Source organism: Megascapheus bottae, chromosome 6 (genome assembly GCF_031878675.1).
Source record: "Megascapheus bottae isolate mThoBot1 chromosome 6, mThoBot2.hap1, whole genome shotgun sequence".
NCBI classification, from domain to species: Eukaryota; Metazoa; Chordata; class Mammalia; order Rodentia; family Geomyidae; genus Megascapheus; species Megascapheus bottae.
Window position 1 is genome coordinate 37200582 of NC_143514.1, and position 23747 is coordinate 37224328.

Sequence of the window (23747 nt, forward strand, 5' to 3'; positions counted from 1 at the left end):
AGGCCCCGCGCGCCGGCGGGAGGGGCGGGGCAGAAAAGCTGGGGAGGAAGGGGCGGGGCGCGCGGACGGCGCCGCGTTTATACGTCACGGGCGGGATTTGCCGCCTGGACTTCCACTGGGTTTGAACATGTCGCGCCTGCACCGGGCGGCAGCGGGGCGTGATACCCGGGCGGGTTTCCGAGCGGAGACGGACTGCGGTGCCTCGGTACCTCAGGGGCTGTTAAAGGCGGCGAGGAAGAGCGGACAGTTAAACTTGTCTGGTCGGAATCTCACTGAAGGTAAGGCCCAGGCGTGTCTGTCTGAAAGCCCTGGCCTCGAGCCGCCTGCGCCCTGGCCTGCCTCCGGTCCTCTTTCCCCCGGAGGGTCCTCCCAGCCCGGATCCGTGCTCCAGTCCACTCCCATTCCTCCTCGAGAGGGGGCCGGCCGGGACTAAGGCCAAAACTTGAACGGGGCACTTTCTGGAAGTTATCCCATAAGCTCAGGGTAAGTGACATAATGTGACATGTCTGTCCCTTTGTTACCATAAAATGAACGCCACCGTTTCCTGCTGAGAGCCTCCTGTGTGTGCAATTGAGCAAAGATCTAACGACAAGAGTTAATGAGTATATCTTAAACTCTATGTTATAACTTATTATCTTGAAGCACCTATACAAAGGGGTTTCAATTTAACCTGTCAAGTTTTTGAGTACGATGCATCTTGATCAATACTCCACCCCCACCCCTTCATCATTCTCTGTCTCTCCGGACCGTGCATTCTTTTTAAGTTGAGGGATCTTGTACGGATTTGAGGTATCTAGAGAAACCTCATAAAACCAAATGTGGAAATTTCATTTCCCGTTTCAGTCACAGTGAGGTCTGTCATCTCTATAGAACTGAATGTATTCTCAAATTTTAGCGATGAATTTATTACAGGAGTGCTGACAGGCCATGCTCCAGGAAGGAGGTCTCCAAAAAGGAGAGACCTCTGTCTGGCCCTTGGGTACTGAATTCTAATTGTGGCCCCAGAAATAAGGCAGAGATCAAGATAGAGATCAGCAAGTTTATTATAAAGCAAGGTGAAAGAAAGATAATATATAGCTGTAGTTGTAGGAACATATGTACAGCAAGAATGACTGAATGTACAACGTGTTCAAAATTGTACATTCATTGTCATTTTTTTTAATCCATTGGGCCTAGGGATCTGACAGTTGACCTGCTAAACACTGGGTCACTTATGTAGTTTGGCATTGTCCTCCACTTGAGTCACTGATCTGAGACAATGAATAGATTGTGTTATGTGCTGCTTTCAACACACAGGTCCATCCTTGAGATAAATACTTTTCTTAGCAACCCCTTTTTGTGCCCAAAGGAGTATCCCAGAACTATCTGTTTTCTTCATTCAATCTTACAGTGTGCTAATCATATGAGAATGTAGGCAAGGTAAGTTGTTTTAAATTGCTCCGCTTTTTTTTCTGTTTTACTAAATGTTGCAACTTATGAGAGAATGTAAGATTTAAGACAAAAGTAGGACTTCTGTGCTTTTAATAAAGTTATTTATTAACACAGTATTTGTTTCTGATTTTCTGGCTGCTCTCTCCTATATTTTATTTTCCTTGATCTATTTATTGTGCACCAAGTTGCCACTTTTTTCCCCCAGAGATTGTACAAATGGCTATCAGCCTGTTATTCCTCAGTTCTATAATTTGTTGTCAGTTGGAAAAAAAATGTCAAAAATATAAAGAATTGTTTTTTATTGTTAAAAGCTATGCTGCATGAAAGCCATAAGTAACTAAGTTTTAATTAGTTATTATTACAATGAAAATTAAGCTCTTGGGTCACTTTAGCCATATGATGGTATTAATATGTTCACATATTATTTGCTGGCTGATTTGCATTTCTTTTCCCATTCAACTGTCTGTAACTATATATCAAAATAATAGTATGGTGCTAATATGAATCTTTTGTTTCATACAATCAAAAAGAAAGAAAGAAAAAGCCAGAGTAGTGTTGTGGCTCAAGTGGTATAGCACTAACCTTGAGGAATGCCCAAGGACAGTGCTCAGGTCCTGAGTTCTAGCCACAGGACTGGCCAAAAAAAAAAAGAAAAAGAAAAAAAGCATCTGTCCACACTTGAAGCTTGTTTTTTGAGTAACTGGATTAGTTTCCACTTACATTTGTCATCTTTTTTCTTTTTATGGTGATGTTGGAAATAGTGCCTCAGTGTGTTTGGAGAATAAATGTGGATATCCCTGCTGAAGCTAACCAGAACCTCTCATTTGGTGCTACTGAAAGATGGTGGGAGCAGACAGATTTGACCAAATTAATCATATCAAACAATAAACTCCAGTCACTTACAGATGACCTTCGGCTTTTGCCTGCACTGATTGTTCTTGATGTAAGTTGTTTATAATTATGGGTTCTCAGTTGAAGAAAAGCAAAAAAGCTAAACTTAGACTTTTGTAAGCAAAAAACAAAACAAACCCTTTTATACTGAGTTGGTAAAATGCAAGGTCAAATAAAGTGTTGTGGCGAATAGAATAATGGTTAGTAGGTGTGGCACTTTGGGAAAGTTATATTTTTGTGGTGTAGTTCAATTTCTATATCAACAAGAACTGATACCATTACCTACTTTTAAAAGTTATTTTTTTGAATTTGCTTAACAAATACAAACAGAATCCTTTTTTCTTTTTTTTTAATTTTTAAAATTTTGGTCCTGGGGCTTGAAGTTAAGGCCAGGAAGCTGTCCTTGAGCTTTTCTGTCCAAAGCTAGCCTTTTACCACTTGAGCCAGAGATCTACTTTTGGATTTTTGGTGGTTAATTGTAGAGAAGAATCTCATGAACTTTCCTGCCCAGGTTGGCTTTCAGTCACCATCCTCAGATCTCAACATCTGAGTACTAGGATTACAGACTTGAGCCACTGGTGCCCAGCCAAAATACTTGTTAACAAGTGGTAACAAGTGATAGCTTCTTTTTTTTTTCTGGTTGCTTTTTTTTTATGCCAGTACTAGGGTTTGAATTCAGGGCTTGAGCCCTGCCCCTTAGCTTATTCACTCAATACTGGCACTCTACCATTTGAGTCAAAGTTACATTTCTAGCTTTTTCCTGGTTATGATGGAGACCAGAGTCTCAAGGAGTTTTCTACCCTTGCTGGCTTTTAAACCACAATCTCAGATCTAAGCTAGGATTACAAGTGCAAGACATTACTAGCACCTAGATTGTTAGCTTTTATATCCATTATTCTCAGTATCAAAGCAGTTAGTTACTTAAGATAGTTACTTCATTTTTATTGTCTTTTTTTTATAATTTGCTTTTACCTTTACTTACTTAGACCTTTAAAGTTTAAATCTTTATGTTCTAATTAAAGGAATCAATTTTTAGGGTGTAGATACCATGTCATGTGGTAATGTGAGGTATGAGTCATTTATTTCAAACTCTATTGGTTTCTGTTGTAATTTATTTAGCAACATTAAAAGCTCTTTAGTTCATGTGTGAAAGTGTTGGGTGCAAATAGTAAGATTTCTAGAGAAGTTTTTATTGTCTTTGTAAAATGAATGTACTGGCTTCCTCTGAATTTTTTTTTTCCCCTTCCCAGGCACCGGTAGCTCTGACAGTAGTTTTAGCTGCTCAGGAGTTTGAGATCTGAAGTTTGAGGTTCGAAGACAGCCTCAGTAGGAAAGTCTGAGACTCTTGGCACCAACTAACCATCCGACAACTGGAAATGGACCTGATTTAAGTGGTAGAAGACTAGCCTTGAGCAGAAGTGCTCAGTTGTCGCACCCAAGTCTTGAGTTCAAGCCCCATGACCAGCTCAAAAGCCCAAAACAAAACAACATATACTCATGTAATATATGTGTGTGTATATATATATATATTTACATGAATAATACCATCAGAGGATTATTGTTTATAATCCTCTCACCTCTACTAGAAATTGAAACTCAAGGAGATGAACTACTTTTTTTGTTGGTTTTGGTTGTGGGGCTGGGCACTGTCCCTGAGATTTTTTCCCTCAAGACTAGCACTCTCTCACTGAGCCACAGCTCTACTTCTGGTTTTCTGCTTGTTAATTGGAGGTAAGAGTCTCATGGACTTTTGTGCCTGGGCAAGCTTTGTACTCCTATCTTCAGACCTCAACCTCTGGAGGCGTGAGCCATCAGTGCCCAACTAAGATAAACTACTTTTTTTTTTTTTTTTGCCAGTCCTGGGCTTGAGCTCAGGGCCTGAGCACTGCCCTTGGACTTTCTCAAGGCTAGAGCTCTACCACTTGAGCCTCACCACCATTTCCGGCTTCTTTCTATGTATGTGGTACCGAGGAATCGAACCCGGGTCTTCATGCATGCTAGGCAAGCACTTTAACCACTAGGCCAAACTCCCGGCTCATAGGATAAACTACTTTTTATGTATGTTCTTTTTAATTCTATTTTAAATTGCTAAGTTCTTCTTATGAACAGTTTGGTTCGTTTCACACTATTTCTCCTTTTTTGTGCATAGAACAAATTGTCAATAGCCTTTTCATTGCCATTGAGTTAGAAGAACAAGTACATAATTTTTTTAAAAGTAAAACTTAAATATTATTAAATATAACTTTTTGTTTTTTAATAATTTCAGATACATGACAATCAACTGACATCCCTTCCTTCTGCTATAAGAGAGCTAGAAAATCTTCAGAAGCTTAATATCAGGTAAAGTTTAGCTTATTTTTTTCTAATATTGCAATTACAATAGTATAAGCAATATACTTAAAATTTTGTTTTGGGGCTGGGAATTTGGCCTAGTGGTTGAGTGCTCGCCTAGTGTGCACAAAGCCCTAGGTTCAGTTCTTCAGTACCACATACATGGAAAAAGCTGGAAGTGGCATTGTGGCTCAAGTGGCAGGGCGATAGCCTTGATCAAAAAGTGTCCAAGGGCAGTGCCAAGGCCCTGACTTCAAGCCCCAGAACTGGCCAAAAAAAAATTCTTTGGTCAGTCATGGGGCTTGAACTCTGGGCTTGGGTGCTGTCCTTGAGCTTTGCAGCCCAAAGCTAGCTCTCTACCATGTTGAGCCACAGCACCAATTCCAGTTTTCGGGTGGTTAATTGGAGCCAAGTCTCATGGACTTAAATGCCCAGGCTGGAGTTGAACTGCCTCTTGAGTAGCTAGGATTACAGACATGAGCCACCAGCGTTGGGCTTAAAATATTTTGTCCTAACATTGGAAAGTGTCACTGGGTTGGGATGTTAGTTTATAGATAGTACCTCTTGTGTAGTATTCTTGAAACCCTTGTTTAAATCCCCAACTCAATAAATGGAAGTATTTTTGTATTATTTCAGAAAGTAGTTGAAGGAGAATATTTTTGTTGTTGTTCTTGGTACTGGGGTTTGAAACTTAAAGGCCTCTCACTTGCCCCTACTTAAACAATATTCTAGTCCTTTTTGCTTTAGCAGCATTTTGGATGACAGTATCAAGTTTTTGTCTGGGGCTGGCCTTGGCTTCCTATACTGCCAATTTCATATTTCCTGAGCAGCAGGATTACAGGCAGGAGCTACCACTGTTGCCCTCCTCTATTTCATTTTACTTTTTTTTTTTAAGAAAAGATATTATGTTTTACTGTGTTGTCCAGGATGGCTCTAAATTGTTGGGCTCAAATGGAATTGTCTATGTAATATGATAATTTATTGTGATTCTGATTTTGGCAAACCATTCTCTTCACATGCCAAATTTTAAGTTACTTTGATAACTAAGAAAAAACTAGCTGTTAAAGTATAGGGAAAAATACCAATTCTTTCTTTAATGCTGAAGAATTTTATTCTTTCTTAGATTTGTGACTCTTGATATCCGACTTGACCGTATACATTCTAGACAAGCACTATGCCTCTGAACTGTACCCTGCCACTATGTTTTGTAATATTAGCAGTTTTTAATTTTTCCAAAATCTCTGGGATTCCATGAACATGATTATAATATTGCCATTGATAGATACTTAGGAAACTTGAGTGGCAAAGGCTCTAGTTAATTATGTGTTCCCCAAAATATATCCATTATAAAGAAACATCTGCTATATCTGGGGTAGAAAAGAAGAAATTAGGGGAAATTTCATTTAGGAGAAGAAAATAAAATACTCTTATTTCTTAATTCTTTCATTTACATTAGTCATTTGGAAAACTTTTATAAAATAAGCATGTTTATGACTTTTTAAAAATTAATTTTTGCTATTCTTGGGGCTTGAACTCAGAGCTTAGGCATTGTCTCTAAGCTTTTTTGCTCAAGGTTGGTACTCTTACTCACTTGAGCCACAACTCTACTTTTGACTTTTTTTACTGGTTAGTTTGAAATAAGAGTCCCACAGACTTTTAGGTATTCAGCCTGTACAGATTTTTGAAAAAAAAAGATAGTTGTATCTTTTCTAATTGTAAATTGATTGATCTTAGGAAAAGTAATTTCTAAAACAGTAATTTTTCTAATTTTGTAAAAAAAAAAACATAAGATTATCATGAGTCCACAAAAATGCTACCTATGAAAGAGGGCTAATTGGCTAGGCACTTGTTGCACAAACTTTCAGTCCTGGCTATTCAGGACACTGAGGATCCCAGTTTGAAGCCAGCCTATAAAAAGTGGAAATGTATCTCGAATGATAGGGTGCCAACTTGGAATGGAAAAGGCTAAGCAAAAGTAAGAGACCATGAGTTCAAGCTCCAATATAAGTATAGGACAACAAACCACCACCGCCAACAACATGATAATTGTTTAGAACTGCCTTAAAGTTTCTTCTTACAAGTCCAAAACATAGGATTTAAATATTACTTTCAACACGAACTGGCAGGCCCTCAAACTGAAACAGCTGCTTATGTTCTGACTGCAAATCGTGAAGCCTAACCTTTATGTAATGTGAATCATCTTGTAATATGTTATAAATATATTTACATCAAAGTTCTGAAAGTCAGCTATAATAGTAGATACTAAATGTTCAGTAAATTCTTTCATTTACATGTAAAAGTGAGAGTTGATTATAAATTAACAAGAATTTCTAAACTTTTTTGTTATTTTTCTTTGATGCACTTCAAAACACTAGTTATATCACTGGGTATGGTTTTCTGGATGTGAGTTTTGATAAGTTCTTAAATAAGTGCTTAGTTTCTATAATGAGTTCCTGTCATTGGTAAGGACAGATAGAAGCCTTTGTTAGAAGGATGTTGGTTCACTTTTATAATCCTGGTTACTCAGGAAGCTGAAATAAGAGGATCAAAGCTGGGGCAGGAGTGTCTGTGGGTCTCTTATTTCCAGTTGACCACCAAAAGCCAGAAGTGGAACTCTGACTCCAGTGGTGGTAGAACACTAGCCTTGAGCAAAAAAGCTCAAGGACAAGTCCTTGATTTCAAGCTGAAGAACAGGCACAAAAAACTGACAAAGTAAAAGAATGCCTTTGCTAAATATTTCTTGTCTCGTCTACCAAATTATTCATTGTTTATTTTTGTCAACCAATAGCCATAACAAACTGGAAATGATTCCTGAGGAAATGACACACCTAAGAAACCTGAAGGCCCTATATCTCCAACATAATGAATTAACTTACATACCAGAGGGATTTGAACAACTTTCCAATTTAGAAGATTTAGTAAGTGGTGGTTTTCCAATTTTTTGTGTGATTTGTGGCTGGTGGGTATAATATATAAAAAACTAATGACTTGTGAATATGTAAGTGTTACTAACTCTCCATCATATAAATAATACTTTTCCCCAATAAGTAATCTGCTTCCTCTTCAAAAAAAAATCTTTTTTTGCCAGTTCTCTGGCTTGAACTCAGGGCCTGAACACTGTCCTTGGGCTAGAGCTCTACCACTTGAGTCACAGCATGACTTCTGGCTTTTTCTATATATGTGGTACTGAGGAGTCAATCCCGGATCTTCGTGCATGCTAGGCAAGTACTCTACCATTAGGCCACACTCCTGCATCCCCCTCTTCAAAAATTTTAAGACCCTGTAGGAAAAGTGGAGCTTTCTTAAGTTGTCCTCAGGGGATAAACTGAGTACAAGTCATGGAAAACACATCTTAGGAAACCATAGCTTCCCATTTGCCTTTCATTTATGTTGCTTGTATTATACCTGCTATCTTCATAAAAAAATTAGAGGAATGACAAATGGCTAAGACTTTTTGTTTCAGTTTCAGTAAATGAAAAGCTCTGGAGTCATGAAATTTTCAGTTACAGAGGTTTCAATCCATTATGATGATGAGTCCTTGGCAGAGCAGAGCAGTTCCCATCATGATAACCAAGAATCACAGTGATAATGACTGTGACTCTTAGATTTCAGCTACCTTAGTAGAAGAATTACAGACATAGAGCCACAGGTGACTCCCAATATTGTCTTTTAAAGGTTGTTTTACAGTATAGTTCTCCTTTCTAAAAAAAAATTTCTGGCCCTGGGCTTGAGCTTAGGCTGTCTTTGTTCCTGATCCTCAGATCTCAGGCTCTGACCAGCTTGGATTACAGGTGTGTGCCACCACTGTCCAGCTTCTAATTTCATTTTTAAAAGCCGAAAATCAAAATTTAAAGAAAAAATAAAATACAGAAATTAATTAAATTAGAAAACATATAAAATAGACATCTGGTTTTGGTAAAAGTGGACATGTTGAGGTCAGTGAGAATCAAGGAAAATATTTTTCTCCCAAATTAAAACAGCTGGTTACTTTTATAGTTTTATCTTTGTTTCTTTCAGAAATTCTTGTATGAAATTCACTTTATGTTATGAATTACCAATAATAATTCAATTCATCATAAAGACTTAGAAATATTGGCTCAACAAATGAATTTAAATATCCTAAATATGGCATGTGCTACATAGCATAAATTAATTTTAATGAACATTTTCTTGTGTTATTTATTTATTTATTTATTTTGGGGATCATGGGGCTTGAACTTGGCCTGGGCTATTCCTTGAACTTTTCAGCTCAAGGTTACTGCCCCACTCCTGGGCTTGGGCGTTGTCTCTGAGCTCTTCAGCTCAAGGCTACTGCTCTACCCTTGAGCCAAGCCCCACTTCCTTTTCTAGAGATTAATTGAAGGTAAGAGTCTCAAGTCCTATTGTGCCCTGCCTTGCTTTGAACCTTGATCCTCAGATCTCTGCCTCCTGAGTATCTAGGATTACAGGCATGAGCCACCACCTCCGGCTCTTCTTTGTATATTTTAGAAGTCAGAATTTGTTCTAATTCTTGCCCACTACATTGATGAGCACAATAACTGTACATGTTGAGAAGTACCCAAATTAATGATCTTCTTGATGATCAGTGAATAAAGACTATTATATGTGTGTGTGGTATATATATATATATATATATATATATATATACACATATATATGAAGTAGTCTTATGTTGTAATTTTCTCAAAATTCTGAAATTTTTTTAGTGGTATTTATTTTCTTTTCCCTGAGCTTATTTATTCATTCAGTCTTTTCTTTTCAAAGGATCTTTCCAACAATCGTCTTACAAGCATTCCTGCTAGTTTTTCTTCTCTAGCCAGTCTGATACGACTCAATCTTTCCAGTAACCAGCTAAAGAGTTTGCCAGCAGAAATAAGTAAAATGAGAAGTAAGTCTTGTATATTTAAAAAATTTTAAGTTTGTTGAGTTTATTTGGGATGCTTGTGTCCTTTCCTTATGACTATCAGATGGTGCCCTGGCCTGGTGGCGGGCCTGCAGGCTGGGCATGCTCCACTGTGCTAGACTAGAGCTCCCCTGCTCTGAGGGCTGTTGGTTGGAGAATGGAGGGAGTTGGATATTGTAGTTTCCTTGCACAGGGGCAGAGCTACAATACATGAGTTGCCAGTACCTGAATTAATTCTAAATGGATCAAAACTTTACAGGAAGGAATAGGAGATGCACTAGGTCTCCTTGGCACAGGTCGAAACACAACAAATTAAAGTTTGGACAAATGGAACTGCATTAAACTGCAGAGCTTCTGTATGGCAAAGGACATAGTTAGCAAATTAACTAGAAAGCCCACAGATATATATGAAAAAAAAAAAAGAAGAAAGCCCAAAAAGTGGGAGAAGGTCTCCAATAGCCATACAACAGACAAGGGCCTCATACCTAAAATATACTTACAGCTCAAAAAATTGAATCTCTCAAAAACCAACTATCCCATTAAAAGATGGGCTAAAGACTTAAAGAGAGATTTCTCTGAAGAGGAAATAAGAATGGCCTATAGACACATGAAGAAATGCTCGACATCTCTGGCCATAAAAGATATGCAAATCAAAACAACTCTAAGATTCCACCTCACTCCAGCTAGAATGGCCAGGATCAAGAAAACGAATAACAACCAATGCTGGCCAGGATGTGGCCAGTAAGAAATTGCTACTACAGGGAGGCCTCTGCTTTCCTCCACTCCCCTTGGCCCACGTGTGGACTGGCTCCAACCTGCAGCAAGAAAAGAGGAGTCCCTAAGGAGGACAGAAGAACAAACAGCTTCAGCAGGCAGTGGCTCTGGGACTGGTGGTCCTGGTTTTCCTGTCCTATGTGGGGCTGTGGCCTCTGCAGCACAAGAGGCATCCCAACGGGGGTCGGGGGTCACGCTGGTCCCCCCAGCAGGACAGTTGGTCTCACAGTGTTTCAGGAGGCAAACAGTGATTTTTTAAGAAGAAACTCAACTTAGCTCCTACAGCTGGGAGAGAAAATTCTCCAGACACCCACACACTCCTGGACCTAGGGTCAGACCCCAAGTCAAGTGTCCAGGATGTCTTCAGTGGACCTTGGGAGCTGTGACTTGAAGCAATCTCAGGCTGCACAACCAATGTCAGCCATACTTCCAGAATCTTGTGTTCATTCTCAATAGCAAGAAAGCATGAAAGGATCTCTGGTCTTGACTTGTCTCACTCAGCATGATTCGCTCTAGCAGAAAAACAGACCAGAAGATCAGTGGAACAGAATAGAAGACCCAGAAATAGAACCACATACCTATAGGCAACTTGTATTTGACAAAGGAGCCAAATATATACAGTGGACCAAACATAGTCTATTCAATTATTGGTGCTGGCAAAACTGGGCAGCCACATACAGAAAACTAACAATTGACCCTAGCCTTTCGCCATGCACAAGCATTAACTCAAAGTGGATCAAAGACCTCAATGTCAGACCAGAAACCATGAAACTGCTACATCATAAAGTAGAAGAGACACTGGAACTCAAAGGCACTGGCAAAAGATTCCTGAACAGAATCCCAGGGCCACAACAGATTGGAGAGAGACTCGACAAATGGGACTACCTAAAAATAAAAACTTTCTGTACAGATAAAAACATAGTCACAAAAGTAGAGAGACAGCCACCCAACTGGGAATAGATATTCACCAACAATACATCTGACAAATGCTTAATATTCAGTATCTACAGGGAACTCAAGAAAACCCAATAAACCATTCACTAAATGGGCAAGGGAACTAAAGAGAGACATATCAGAAGAAGAGATTAAAATGGCAGAAAAACATATGAGAAAATGTTCATTATCTATGGTCATAAAGGAAATGCAAATAAAAACAACCCTAAGATACCACCTTAAAAAAAAAAAAAAAGAAATTGCTACTACACTGTTGGTGGGAGTGTAAAACTCGTTCAACCACTATGGAAAACAGTATGGCAGTTCTTCAGAAGACTAAACATAGAGCTCCCCGATGACCAGCAATCCCACTCCTTGGCATTTATCCAAATGTTCAGAAGCAAGGCCATACTAAAGCTACTAGCACAAAGATGTTCATTGCAACTGTGTTTACCATAGCTAAGATATGGAATCAACCTAGATCCCCCTCAGATGAATGGATCAAGAAGATTATACACAATGGAATTCTGTGCTTCCATTAGAAAGAATGGCATTGCCCCATTCATAAAGAAATGGGAAAACTTGAAAAAAATCATGTTAAGTGATGTAAATCAGTTCCAAAGGAGCATAAGCTCAATAGTTTTTCTCATTTGTAATAATTAATAAACATTTAAGATTCTCCTAACAGAGGACCACAATAGTTCAAAAACTGTGTTCCTAAGGTCATACAGGATGAGACTAAACTAAATGAACTCTAGGTTAATGAAACAAAAGTTTTATCTTTGTGGTTGCTGTTCTTAATGTACTATGTAAAGTTATTTTCTCTTTTTCCACTTACTGTTAATCTCATGAGGTTACTCTGAATTTGTGTACTAGTATACTGTATACACACTTACTGGTTTATTTGAAATAGAGAAGGAAAGGAGGAAAGCAGGATGACTGAAAGGGGGAAGAGGGAAGGGAAGGAAGGCAAAAACATGAGAAGGGGTGTCAAGTTTCAAGAAATAATGTACCCACCTCTTGACGAATGTAACTGTAACCCCTCTATACATTATCTGGACAATAAAATACAATTAATAAAAAAAAACAATCAGAAGGGCTGTAGGTGTGTGGCTGAATTGAAACCCCAGTACTACAAAATTAAAAATAAATAGATAAAATGAAAAAGGATTTATGTCTGGTTAAAAATGAAAAAAACATTGTAAGTTTGAATTTGAGGCACCTTGTTTTTAGGCAGTTGGTTTTTTTTTTTTTTTTTTTGGCCAGTCCTGGGGCTTGAACTCAGGGCCTGAGCACTCTCTTCGGGATTTCTCAAGGCTAGAGTTCTACCACTTGAACCACAGCACAATTTCAAGGTTTTTCTATGTAGATAATACTGAGGAATCAAATCTGGCTTTATGTGCGTGCTAGGCAAGCACTCTACTTCTAGGCCAAACTCCTAGCCCAAGGCAGATAATTTTTAGTACAGAGAAATATAATGTTTTTATGGTGATAAAGCTAAACAAATATTTTCTCCAAACAATTCTTTTGTACTATTTACCTAAAGAACTAGCACCAAAAAATACTGGAATGTCAAAACCTTAAGCACTCTAGAGCACTCAGTTGCTCTACCAATGAGCTAATGCCCAGCCCTTAATTTTAATAGTACTAGTTTTTTTAAATTTTATTTATTTTTTATTGTCAGGATAGTGTAAAGAGGGGTTACAGTTACATTAGTCAGGTAGAAGGTGCATTACTTCTCATACATTGATGCCCCTTCTCATGTTTTTGTCCCCGTTTCCCTCCCCTCACCCCCTCCAGGCATCTTGTTTTCACCTCTTCCCTTTCCTATTTCAAATAAACAAATAAACATATATACAATATGCAAGGTAACAAAGTCCAATACAATAGAACATGAGATTAACCATAAGGGCAAAAAAGAAGAGAAGAGAAATAACATAGTACACTAAAAACAGCAATCCATGTTAGGGCTTGATTTCTGGGCCTGGGTGCTGTCCCTGAGCTCTTTAACTCAAGGCTAGCACTCTACCACTTGAGCCACAGCACCATTTCTGGTTTTCTGGTAGTTAATTGGAGATAAGAGACTCATGGACTTTTGTGCCCGGACTGGCTTTGAACCACAATCCTCAGATCTCAGTCTCCTGAGTAGCTGGGATTAAATGTGTGAGCCACTGGTGCCAGGCTTAAATACTACTATTTCTATAAGAATGTAAAAAAGTTTGTTTATATTCCATTCAGTGGTAATTTATTTTTAATTATTGTGTCTATATACTACTGTTTAGGTTTATAAATCTGATGAGGATTTCTAACATATTCTTTTAAGTTCCATACAATCACAGAATATTTTTTCTATGAATATATATTGGACTTTTAATTATTATGTATTGCAGGATTAAAGCACTTTGATTGTAATTGTAATCTCTTGGAAACTATACCTTCTGAACTGGCTGGCATGGAGTCACTAGAATTGCTTTATTTGAGGAGGAATAAATTGCGTTTTCTACCAGAATTTCCATCTTGTAGACTATTAAAGGTACCTTTTAGTTGATTACTAAATGAATATGGTTTTCAAAACTTAGTTATGTGAATGTAGTTTTTGAAGATGAGCTATCTTGTTTTCTAATCATCATGTATGTTAGTTATATGTATTATTCTTTTCCTCTTAATATTTTTCAGAAATTTAATGTGACACTAACATTTGTACTATTTTGTTAGTAATATTTGTATATGTTGGTTCTAGTGCTTTCATTCAGCGCTTGGGTGTGCATTGTCCCGTAACTTTTTTCTCTCAAAGTTGGCATTCTATCACTTCGGCCATAGCTCTACTTTGAGGGTTTTTTTTTTTTTTGGGGGGGGGGGTTGGTGTTTAATTGGAAGGTAAGATTCTCTTGGACTTTTTTGCTGGCACTTCCTTTGAACTTTGATCCTCAGATCTCGGCTTCCCAAGTGATAGGATTATAAGTATGAGCCACAGACCCTCTGCTTTGATAATAATGCATTTTTAACAAAAAATACTAATTTCACAAATTAAAATTTATTTTCTCTGGTAAACAGTTTATAGTTGAGAAGTATTATAATAAGGCTAAAATGGTAAGTGAAGCTAAATAGCAGGAACCCTGAAATATTGGGAAGGAATATTTGTCTAATTCTTGAAATTTGCACCTCTTAGAATTTACCTGATCATACTCAGGTTTATTTAAGGTTAATTACTTTATTTTGGCTTTAAGAATATCATTGATTTGTCTTTTAAACCTGCCACAGTTTGCTTTTCTTTGTAGACTTTTATGTGCCAGTTTTAATGAGTTTTTTGTTTTTAACATTTTTTATTAGTGCTAATCAAATGAATAGGAAATTTTACTTCCACATGTCTACATATGCAAACTATCTGTGTACATCAGACTTCTCTATCATTCTCCCTTATCCTTTTCTTCTCAGAGTTTTAAATAGAATGGTGATAGTGATTAAAAAATAAAAATATAACATATAATATATAAATATGTGGCATATTTATATATAAGATATAAAATAAAATTTTCATTTACTACAATTAATTTTTATCTTATAGATTTTGTTAATGGGAAATCAGTGTATATAATAACTAATTGTAATGCAATATAGTAAATGGATTATAATATAAATGTTTTTGAACTGATTGATTTGTTCATTGGAATAATTTTCACTAGTAATTTTTCAATATTTTTTATTGTAATTATTAGAAGGGTTACATTATATTCACCAGATAGAAGGTGCATTACTTCACAAACATTGATACCTTTTCTCATGTCTTGGTCCCCATTTTCCTACCCCATTCCCACCCCTCATCTTATTTTCCCCCCTTCCCTTTCCTATTACAAATAACCAAATAAGCATATAAGCATATATACAATATATCAGATAACAAGGTAAAATACGGTAACATTATGAGATAACCAAGGGACAGCAAAAGAGATAAGAGGTAACATAGTACATTAAGGACAACAATCACTCCTTAAATGGCTTTTGTTTCTATATCCTGGAGGTCCTTTCATTTCTCACTAGTAATTTTTATATTTATACTTCTATTAATCCTACAAATATAATTATTAAATTGTTTTAGTTTTGGAACTTCATATTTCCACCAGATTCAGTTCTAATTATTTTGAAATTATCAGAAAATTCTTGGAAAATTGACTTTCTGTTGTTTTGCATTTGCTTGAAAATAGCTTAAATGTAATAGAAAATCTAAACAATGTGGTATTAAAAAGTCCCCCCCCCCCCCCCGCCATGTCTGTTTCAATGATTTTAAATGAAAGAGTATCCAAAATACACATAACTGATATTTGGTTTTGTAGGAATTACATGTAGGTGAAAACCAGATTGAAGTGTTAGGGGCAGATCATCTTAAGCATCTGAATTCTATCCTTGTGCTAGACCTGAAGGATAACAAGTTAAAATCTGTTCCAGATGAAATTATACTACTACAGTCTTTGGAAAGGCTTGACCTAAGCAACAATGATATTAGCAGGTAAGTTTAAAGAACAATTGAATAGATATTAAGCCTGTATTTTGGTTACAAGTTTTTGCTTAAAAATAGAGGTCCTTTTTAAAAATGGAGCTAAAGTATTTATTCAGTGTTCATTAAGTACAAAGATTGTATTTTGTCCTCAGCAGCCAACTTGGTATACTAATAAAAGCAGATAGATTTACAAATTACTATAACTAACTATAACTAAGCTTTGCAATAAACCTGAATATTATCATCTGTTTTGTACATTGGTCTATATCTACCTCCTAATTCAATGCTTCATACATAGAAGATATTTGATAACTATTTGTTAAATTTGTTAAATTAAAACTGTATGGAATATGTAATGCGTTAGAGTATTAAGGGATTTATTACTTAGTAGGAGGAATCCTGGCTAGCTTTAGGACTGGGATTAGAGTGAAGCAAATTACTTGTCTACAATGTAAAACTTAAGATCACATTTATTTTCAAGATCACATCCTTCCATAGTTCGACTATGTGGCCACTCATTTTAACAGTGATTATGATTTTAAGATTTGTGTGTGGAGATGGTGAATGATCCACATGGTGGGAAGAAATTGCACAGAGCTTGGGAATTCTAAAAATAGTGTTCAAATAGAAATAAGGAGGTTATAAGAATTTAGGGCTTTAGTTCTATGTGGAAGAATCATTTTTTATTAGTTAGCAGCTATTGATAGACTAAAAAGATTACTTTGGTTGTAATGTCATTTAAAACAGTAAAGTATTAACAGTAAGGTAATTGAATACAGTGACTAAGAGGTAACTGAATAGAGTATTATTTGGGAGGGAAATCTACATAAAACTACTTTTAACTGAAACTCTTTCTCATTAAGGAACACACACTGAGTTTCATATTTACTGAAGATTATTATGCCCACCAAATGTCTAAGAACTTAACCTTTGATTGCTGGGAAGTTCTGTTTGACAGAAGAAACGCTTTCTTTCTTTCTTTCTTTCTTCCTTTCTTTCTTTCTATCTATCTTTCTTTCTTTTTTTTTTTTGTGCTGGTCCTGGCGCTTGAACCCAGAGCATAGGTTCTGTCCCTGAGTGTTTTGTGTGTTTGTTTTCTTTTTGGTTGATACTTGTGCTTGAATTCAGTGCCAGGGTGCTGTCTTTTTTCAAAGCTAGCTCACTACCAGTTAAGCCACACACTACTTCCAGCTTTTTCTGAGTAGTTTATTGGAGACAAAAATTCCATGGGACTTTCCTGCACAGACAGGTTTTGAGCTATAATCCTCAGATCTCAGTCTTATGAACAGCTAGGATAACAGTTGTGAGCCACCAGTGCCCAGCTTGTTTCTGAGGTTTCATTTTGCTCAGAGCTAACATTCTACCTCTTGAGCCATTGCTCCACTTCTCCCTTTTTTTGGAATTGAGTCTCTTGGGCTGTCTTTCCTGAGTTGGCTTTGAACCTTGATCCTCAGATTTCAGCCTCCTGAGTAGCTAGGATTATAGGCATGAGCCACCAGCTCCTGGTGCAGATTTTCATTTATATGTGTATTTAAATAAGTAATGCAAAACTGCAAATCTGCTTCCACAGTGTGCATTATGGCATATTGTACAACTTGATCATGTATTTCTTGTCAGCACAAGTCAATTTCCTAATATGAGTAGTTGTTTCTACTCTAATATGAGTATGCCCTGTATTCTTTTTTTTGGTCAGTCATGGGAGTTGAACTCTGGGCTTGGGCACTGGACCTGACCTCTTCAGCTCAAGGCTAGCGTTCTACCCCTTGAGCCACAGGTCCACTTCTAGTTTTCTGGTGGTTAATTGGAGATAAGAGTCTCACGGACTTTTGTGCCAGGGCTGGGCTTGAACCATGATTCTCAGATTCCAGCTTCCTTAATACCTAGGATTACAGTTGTGGGCCACTAGTACCAGACCTCTGTATTATTCTTTTACTGTCTTATGAGTATACTATAAAAAGCATTATAAAAAGTATATAGTTTTTGTGTATGCCTTTCTGATGTAACAGTTTATTAATATTTATTGATTATTTATTTACTTGTTTATTGTGGTACTAGACTCAGACTTTGTGTAGGCCAGATAGCTGCTAGATAAGTAGAGCCATGTCTATTCTGTTGTATTTATATTTTTAATATTTTTTTTTAGTAGTGGATATATTTCAGCAAACATTCTGTCATTCATTTCTAGCAGTTTCAACATGATAAATATTTAATAAATATTTGGCTTCTCTTTTACATGTTTAGCATATAACTTTTGGTTTATGTTATTTGGATTTTCTTAAAGATTTATATATTGTTTGTCATATGTTATTTTTATAGTCAACACTTTGGCTAGTTGTCTCTATATTAAATATTATCCCTGAAATTAATTTAATTATTTGTAGTCTGCCCTATTCAATGGGAAATCTTCATTTGAAATTTTTGGCACTAGAAGGAAATCCTTTGAGAACTATTCGAAGAGAAATTCTAAATGTAAGTATTTTTAGAATTCAGCTCTTTATTTTTTTCCATTCCTGGGGCTTGAACTCAGGGCCTAGGAACTGTCCTTAGGCTTTCAGTTCTACCCCTTGAGCCACTTCTTTGTCTGTGGTATCAAGGAAATGACCCCAGGGCTTTGTGCATGCTAGGAGAGCCCTCTACTGTTAACAAGGCCACACTCCCGGCCCATAGCTCTTTATTTTTTAACTTAAATTCACATATGTTGATTTATAAACTTTAAGATATACATTGACAAATGTGGTTTTGTCTCTCCCCTTTCAGAAAGGAACTCAAGAAGTCCTCAAATACCTAAGAAGCAAGATCACAGGTACTGTTCTATTATTTCTTCTTAGAAGAGCTACATGAAAAACAGAGCAGTGTTGATAATAGTGTGCCAGGTTGTGCATAATCTATACAGATGCAAGTCAAATGAGTAGTTAATACATTCAACCATTGTTTCGGACTGATTTGTTACACAGCAATTCACTGCTATAATCAATTTTTTCTGTGTGCTCTTGTTCTTGCTACAATGTCAGACATAAAATAGAAACTGAGATATACCACACTAAAAGTTAATAAAATTATTAAAATAGATTAACTTTATATTATTTTTGGAACATGGTTATTCTAAGTTAACAAACTAAAGTGTCTTTCTTAATTTTTTTTCAGAACTTAGCAAACCTGTGAATGTAGATACTTCTGTCAGTATAGTAACAAATCAGTAGAACTCATAGGTTATATACTGAAAGTGAAGATTTGTTCCTTTCTAAAGTTAAAGTAGGTGTTTATTGAAGCTTTGACAGGATGTAATGGGTAGATTTTAATATTAATCCAAGTTATTATACATAGACCATTACTAAGAATTTAACAATCTTTTTTATAATGTCAGCATCAGGGACTAGGTTTGAGGTTTGTAAAAATTCAGCATATAACATTCCAGTCTTGGGTGATTTATAGTTTAGCTATAAGCTTAAAGAGTATACTTTAAGCAAAGAACTTTATAAGACCATCTTAAGCTGGAAATGTTATGGTCATAGTTTCTGCAATCTTTTGCAGTTTATGGGTAGGAACTATGTAGCAGTGATATTTTGTCTGTTCGCTGTGTGTTCCTGCTGGGTTCCTAAAGTCTCCATCCAGTATCATTATGGTTGAATCCTGGTATCCTCTTTGAAGTTTGTAGTGAAAGTTAATCTCCAGTGCAATAGTATTGAAAATTGTCCCCTTCAGGAGAGGGTTGTGCCATGAGGATAGGAGCGTCATGAATAGGACTGGCACCCGTATAAAACCATTTAAGGTTAAAGGGAGCATTCTCTTTGCTTGCTGTCATGTGAGAGTGCTAGAAGAAGCCTTCACCAGAGAGCCCTATAATCTTGGTCCCTTCCGTACATTTCAATTGTTAAAGCATCAGAAAGAGGGGTATTCAAGTTTGTCATCATAATTTTGATTGTCATCATAATTTTTAAGCTTAATTGTTACCAAAACTGCCTTTACTTTGGAGTTTAATTGCTTAACAGTGTTATCCATATCTTGCTCTGCCATTTGTATAGTAGATAGAATACTAACCTTACAACCACATCTTAATCTCTGCAGCATGGGAATGTTGCTTATATGACAGAGGGCAATTAAAATTGTTCATCAGTTGTAATGGATTAAACGCAGTGCCTATCATTATCACAAAGATTTTTAAAAACCGACATGTAATACTAGAGAGGAGGTCAGTGTGATACAGTGTGAAAAGAGCCCATTATTGCTGGCTTTGAAGCTAGAAAAGACTGTGAACCAAGGAATATGTGTGGCTATTAGAAATAAAGGGAAGGAAACATACTGTTCCTAAGCAAAAAGAACACAGACCTGTATCAAAATTCAGTGAGACTCATTTGCACTGAAAAGCTGCAAAATCATAAGTTTACTTTAAATGACTGTATGAGGCTGAGTTGTAGATAGATTAGTTGTAGAGTACTTGCTTGGAATGTGTAAGGTCCTGGGCTTGAGCCCAAGCACTGCAGTAAATTTTTAAAAAATCCATACACTGTGTTCAGATTATATAATTTGATATCATTTTCAGTTTCTTTGTGATCTTTTACTAATCTTTTTTTAAGTCACACACACACACACACACACACACACACACACACACAGACTAGTGCCTTTTTTCTTTTCCCAGCTTAATGTATTTTAGATATGTTCAGATTTGTTACTTGTACAGCAAATAGGGTGTTTTTCTTACTGGAAATGTATAGGATCTTTTCTTCTTGTTTTGATAATAATAGGGTTAAGGATGTGATTCATGTAGTAGTGCAACTGCAGGTATGAGGGCTAGCATTTAGACCCCCCAGTGCTGAAAAAAATTTATGATTTGTTGTGTCTATTTCTCTTCATCGTTCTTGCTGTTTAGTAGGTCTTTTCAATTTGATTTTGTGTATGTGTGTTGGTCCTAAGCGTTGACTCAGGGCATGGGTGCTTTCCCTAAGCTTTTCTGCTCAAGGGTAATAATGCTCTATCAGTTGAGCCACATCTACGTTTCAGGCCTTTTTGGTAGCAAAGTCTCAAGGACGTTGCTGCCTGGGTGGCTTTGCACTGTGATCCTCAAAATATCAGCCTCCTGAGTAGCTAGCTAGTCATGAGCCATTAGCAACCAACTGAAATACTTAAGATTGTTTAGGTTTTTAAATAGGCATGAAGTGTACATGCTAAAAAAAAATCAAGCAATTTGTGAAAATTAATGACAAGTAAATTTATCTTTCAGACCAGTCCCCCTTTTAGAAGAGTACAGCTGGTCATAAAGATAAGAACCTAGGGCTGGGAGTTTGGCCTGATGGTAGAGTGCTTTCCTAGCATGTACGAAGACCTGGGTTCAATTCCTTTGTACCAAGACCTGGGTTCAATTCCTTTGTACCAATACATAGAAAAAAAAGCCAGAAGTGGTGCTATGCTCAAGTGGTAGAGTTCTAGCCTTGAGAAAGCCCAAGGTCATTGCTCAGGTCCTGAGCTCAAGGCTCAGGACTGGTTAAAAAATAAAAAGAACCTCGTGAACTTTTCTGCCCAGGCTAGCTTTGAACTGTGATCCTCAGATTTCAATATTAATTACCAAAGAATTTGTTCTGTGGTATTTTCATGAATATGATATTTGTATTGTATTTGCAGAGGAATTAACTGGTTAATCAGTTTTTTTCAGAGGGATATTTACTTTTTAATTAACTCATAATTATTTTCTTTTTTTTTTTTGCTAGTCCTGGGGCTTGAACTCAGGGCTTGGGCAGTGTTCTTAAACACTTTATGCTCAAGGCTAGTGCTCTGCGACTTGAGCCACAGCACTGCTTGCCACTTTTTTTGTATATGTGGTAATGAGGAATCGAACCCAGGGCTTCGTGAATGCTAGGCAAGCACTCTACCACTAGGCCACACTCCTAGCCCAAAATTTGCATATTTAAATCTAATAATACACTCTCTTACATCAGTGAAATCAGTACAACTGAAATATACTTAGTATTAATTAGCAAATATCTTTTGCTTTATGTTTGAATTTTGGGATGTTGCTCTTTCAAATATTGTTAAAAATTCTACATTCAAATATCTTTTGCAAAAATACCCCATCAACAGTGTACTAGAGATCTCTCCTGGCCACATCTGTGCCAGTATCTATTGTTATTAGATTTCTTGATCATGGCCATTCTAACTGGAGTGAGGTGAAATCTCAAAGTTGTTTTCATTTGCATTTCTTTTATGGCCAGAGATGTCTAGCATTTCTTCATGTGTCTATAGGCCATTCTTTTTTTTTTTTTATTGTAGAGGTATTCCCACACATGTGTTTATTGTGCCACAACTCACAGTAGCTAAACTATAGAATCAGCCCAGCTGCCCATTAACAGATATCTGAATATACAAAGAGTGATATGTGTATACAATGGAATTATACTTGTGTATAACAAAGAATAAAAATGGGTGGAACTGGAGATAATCATATTTATTGAAATAACTGAGTCCATCAAAGACTAGTTGAATATTTCTCTCATTCATTAGAGCTATGGAAGGAAAACAAAATGGAATACCATGCTCATGAAAGTAAAAGGGACTAGTATGGAGATGAAGTGGGAAAAAAGAAATATATAGATGTAGGAATAGCAACAAGAAAGCATAATAGAGAAGTAAATATGATCAAAGTACATTACATGCACATAAGGAAAAAGGATAACAAAGTCCTTTACCTTGTACAATTAATGTATAATAATAAAAATTAAATCGATCCAGAGGGTATGTGTGTGTGTGTGTGTGTATGTGTGTGTGTATGTGCAAGCACAACCTCACCAACTTGAACACATAATCTGGGAACTGTCCTTGAGTTGTCTTTGCTCATGGCTGGCAGTCTACCCACTTTCACCGTAGCTCTACTTCCAGTTTTTTTTTTTAATAATTTTTTTATTGTGTTTAATAGAAGGGTCACATTGTATTCACCAGATAGAAGGTGCATAACTTCACAAACATTGATACCCTTTCTCATGATATGGTCCTCATTTCCCTTCCTCCCATCCCCCTCCCCGCGATTATCTTGATTTCCCCCTTTCCCTATGCAATTTCAAATAACCAATTAAGCATATATAAAATATATCAGATAACAAGGTGAAAAATTGTAACAATATGAGATAACCAAGGGATGGCAAAAGAGATGAGCAGTAACATAGTACATTAAGGACAACAGTCATTCATTATATGGCTTTTGTTTCCTTATCCTGGAGATCCTTACATTTAATGTTGTACTATTTGGCCTAATGTCTCTAGATTTTGTTCTATTGTAAATCTCTGCTAGGAGAGCCCAAGGTTTCTACTGATTTTGACAAATGAGGGAGACTATTGGGCCTATGTTCCTTTGAGTCTGGCTTACTTCACTTAATATGATTTTTTTCTAAGTCTTTCCATTTCCTTACAAATGGGGTGATGTCATTCTTTCTGACAGCAGCATAGAATTCCATTGTGTATAAATACCACATCTTGTTGATCCACTCATCAAATGAGGGACATCTGGGTTGGTTCCATATCTTTGTTATAGTAAATAGGGCTGCAATGAACATCACTGTGCTAGTGGATTTAGTATGTCCTTGTTTCTGGACAATTGGGTAAATGCCAAGTAGTGGAATTGCTGGGTCATAGGGGAGCTCTATGTTTAGTCTTTTGAGGAACTGCCATACTGCTTTCCATAGTGGTTGAACGAGTTTGCACTCCCACCAACAGTGTAGTAGTGATCCCTCCTGGCCACATCCCCTCCAGCATCTGTTGTTATTAGTTTTATTGATCCTGGCCATTCTAACTGGAGTGAGGTGGAATCTTAGAGTTATTTTGATTTGCATTTCTTTTATGACCAGAGATGTTGAGCATTTCTTCATGTGTCTATAGGCCATTTTTGTTTCTTCTTCAGAGAAGACTCTTTGAGTCTTTGGCCCATCTTTTAATGGGATGGTTACTTTGGAGATTAGTTTTGGATTGATTCAATTTTTTGAGCTGTTGATATATTTTAGATAT

At 36.8% G+C, this 23747-nt stretch overlaps 1 protein-coding gene across 1 annotated transcript in view; it reads left to right on the forward strand.

The window, feature by feature from the left end:
* Positions 1-121: 121 nt before the first annotated feature.
* The window catches only part of Lrrc40 (leucine rich repeat containing 40), a 34726-nt gene continuing 11100 nt past the window's right edge, over positions 122-23747 (forward strand). Inside the window, exons 1-9 of the mRNA XM_090334626.1 lie at positions 122-278; positions 2193-2374; positions 4589-4662; positions 7442-7571; positions 9418-9541; positions 13654-13796; positions 15595-15767; positions 18140-18227; positions 18516-18561. Of these exons, the coding sequence (XP_090190752.1) occupies positions 128-278; positions 2193-2374; positions 4589-4662; positions 7442-7571; positions 9418-9541; positions 13654-13796; positions 15595-15767; positions 18140-18227; positions 18516-18561 (1111 nt within the window). The 5' untranslated portion in view covers positions 122-127. The remainder of the gene's footprint in view (positions 279-2192; positions 2375-4588; positions 4663-7441; positions 7572-9417; positions 9542-13653; positions 13797-15594; positions 15768-18139; positions 18228-18515; positions 18562-23747) is intronic.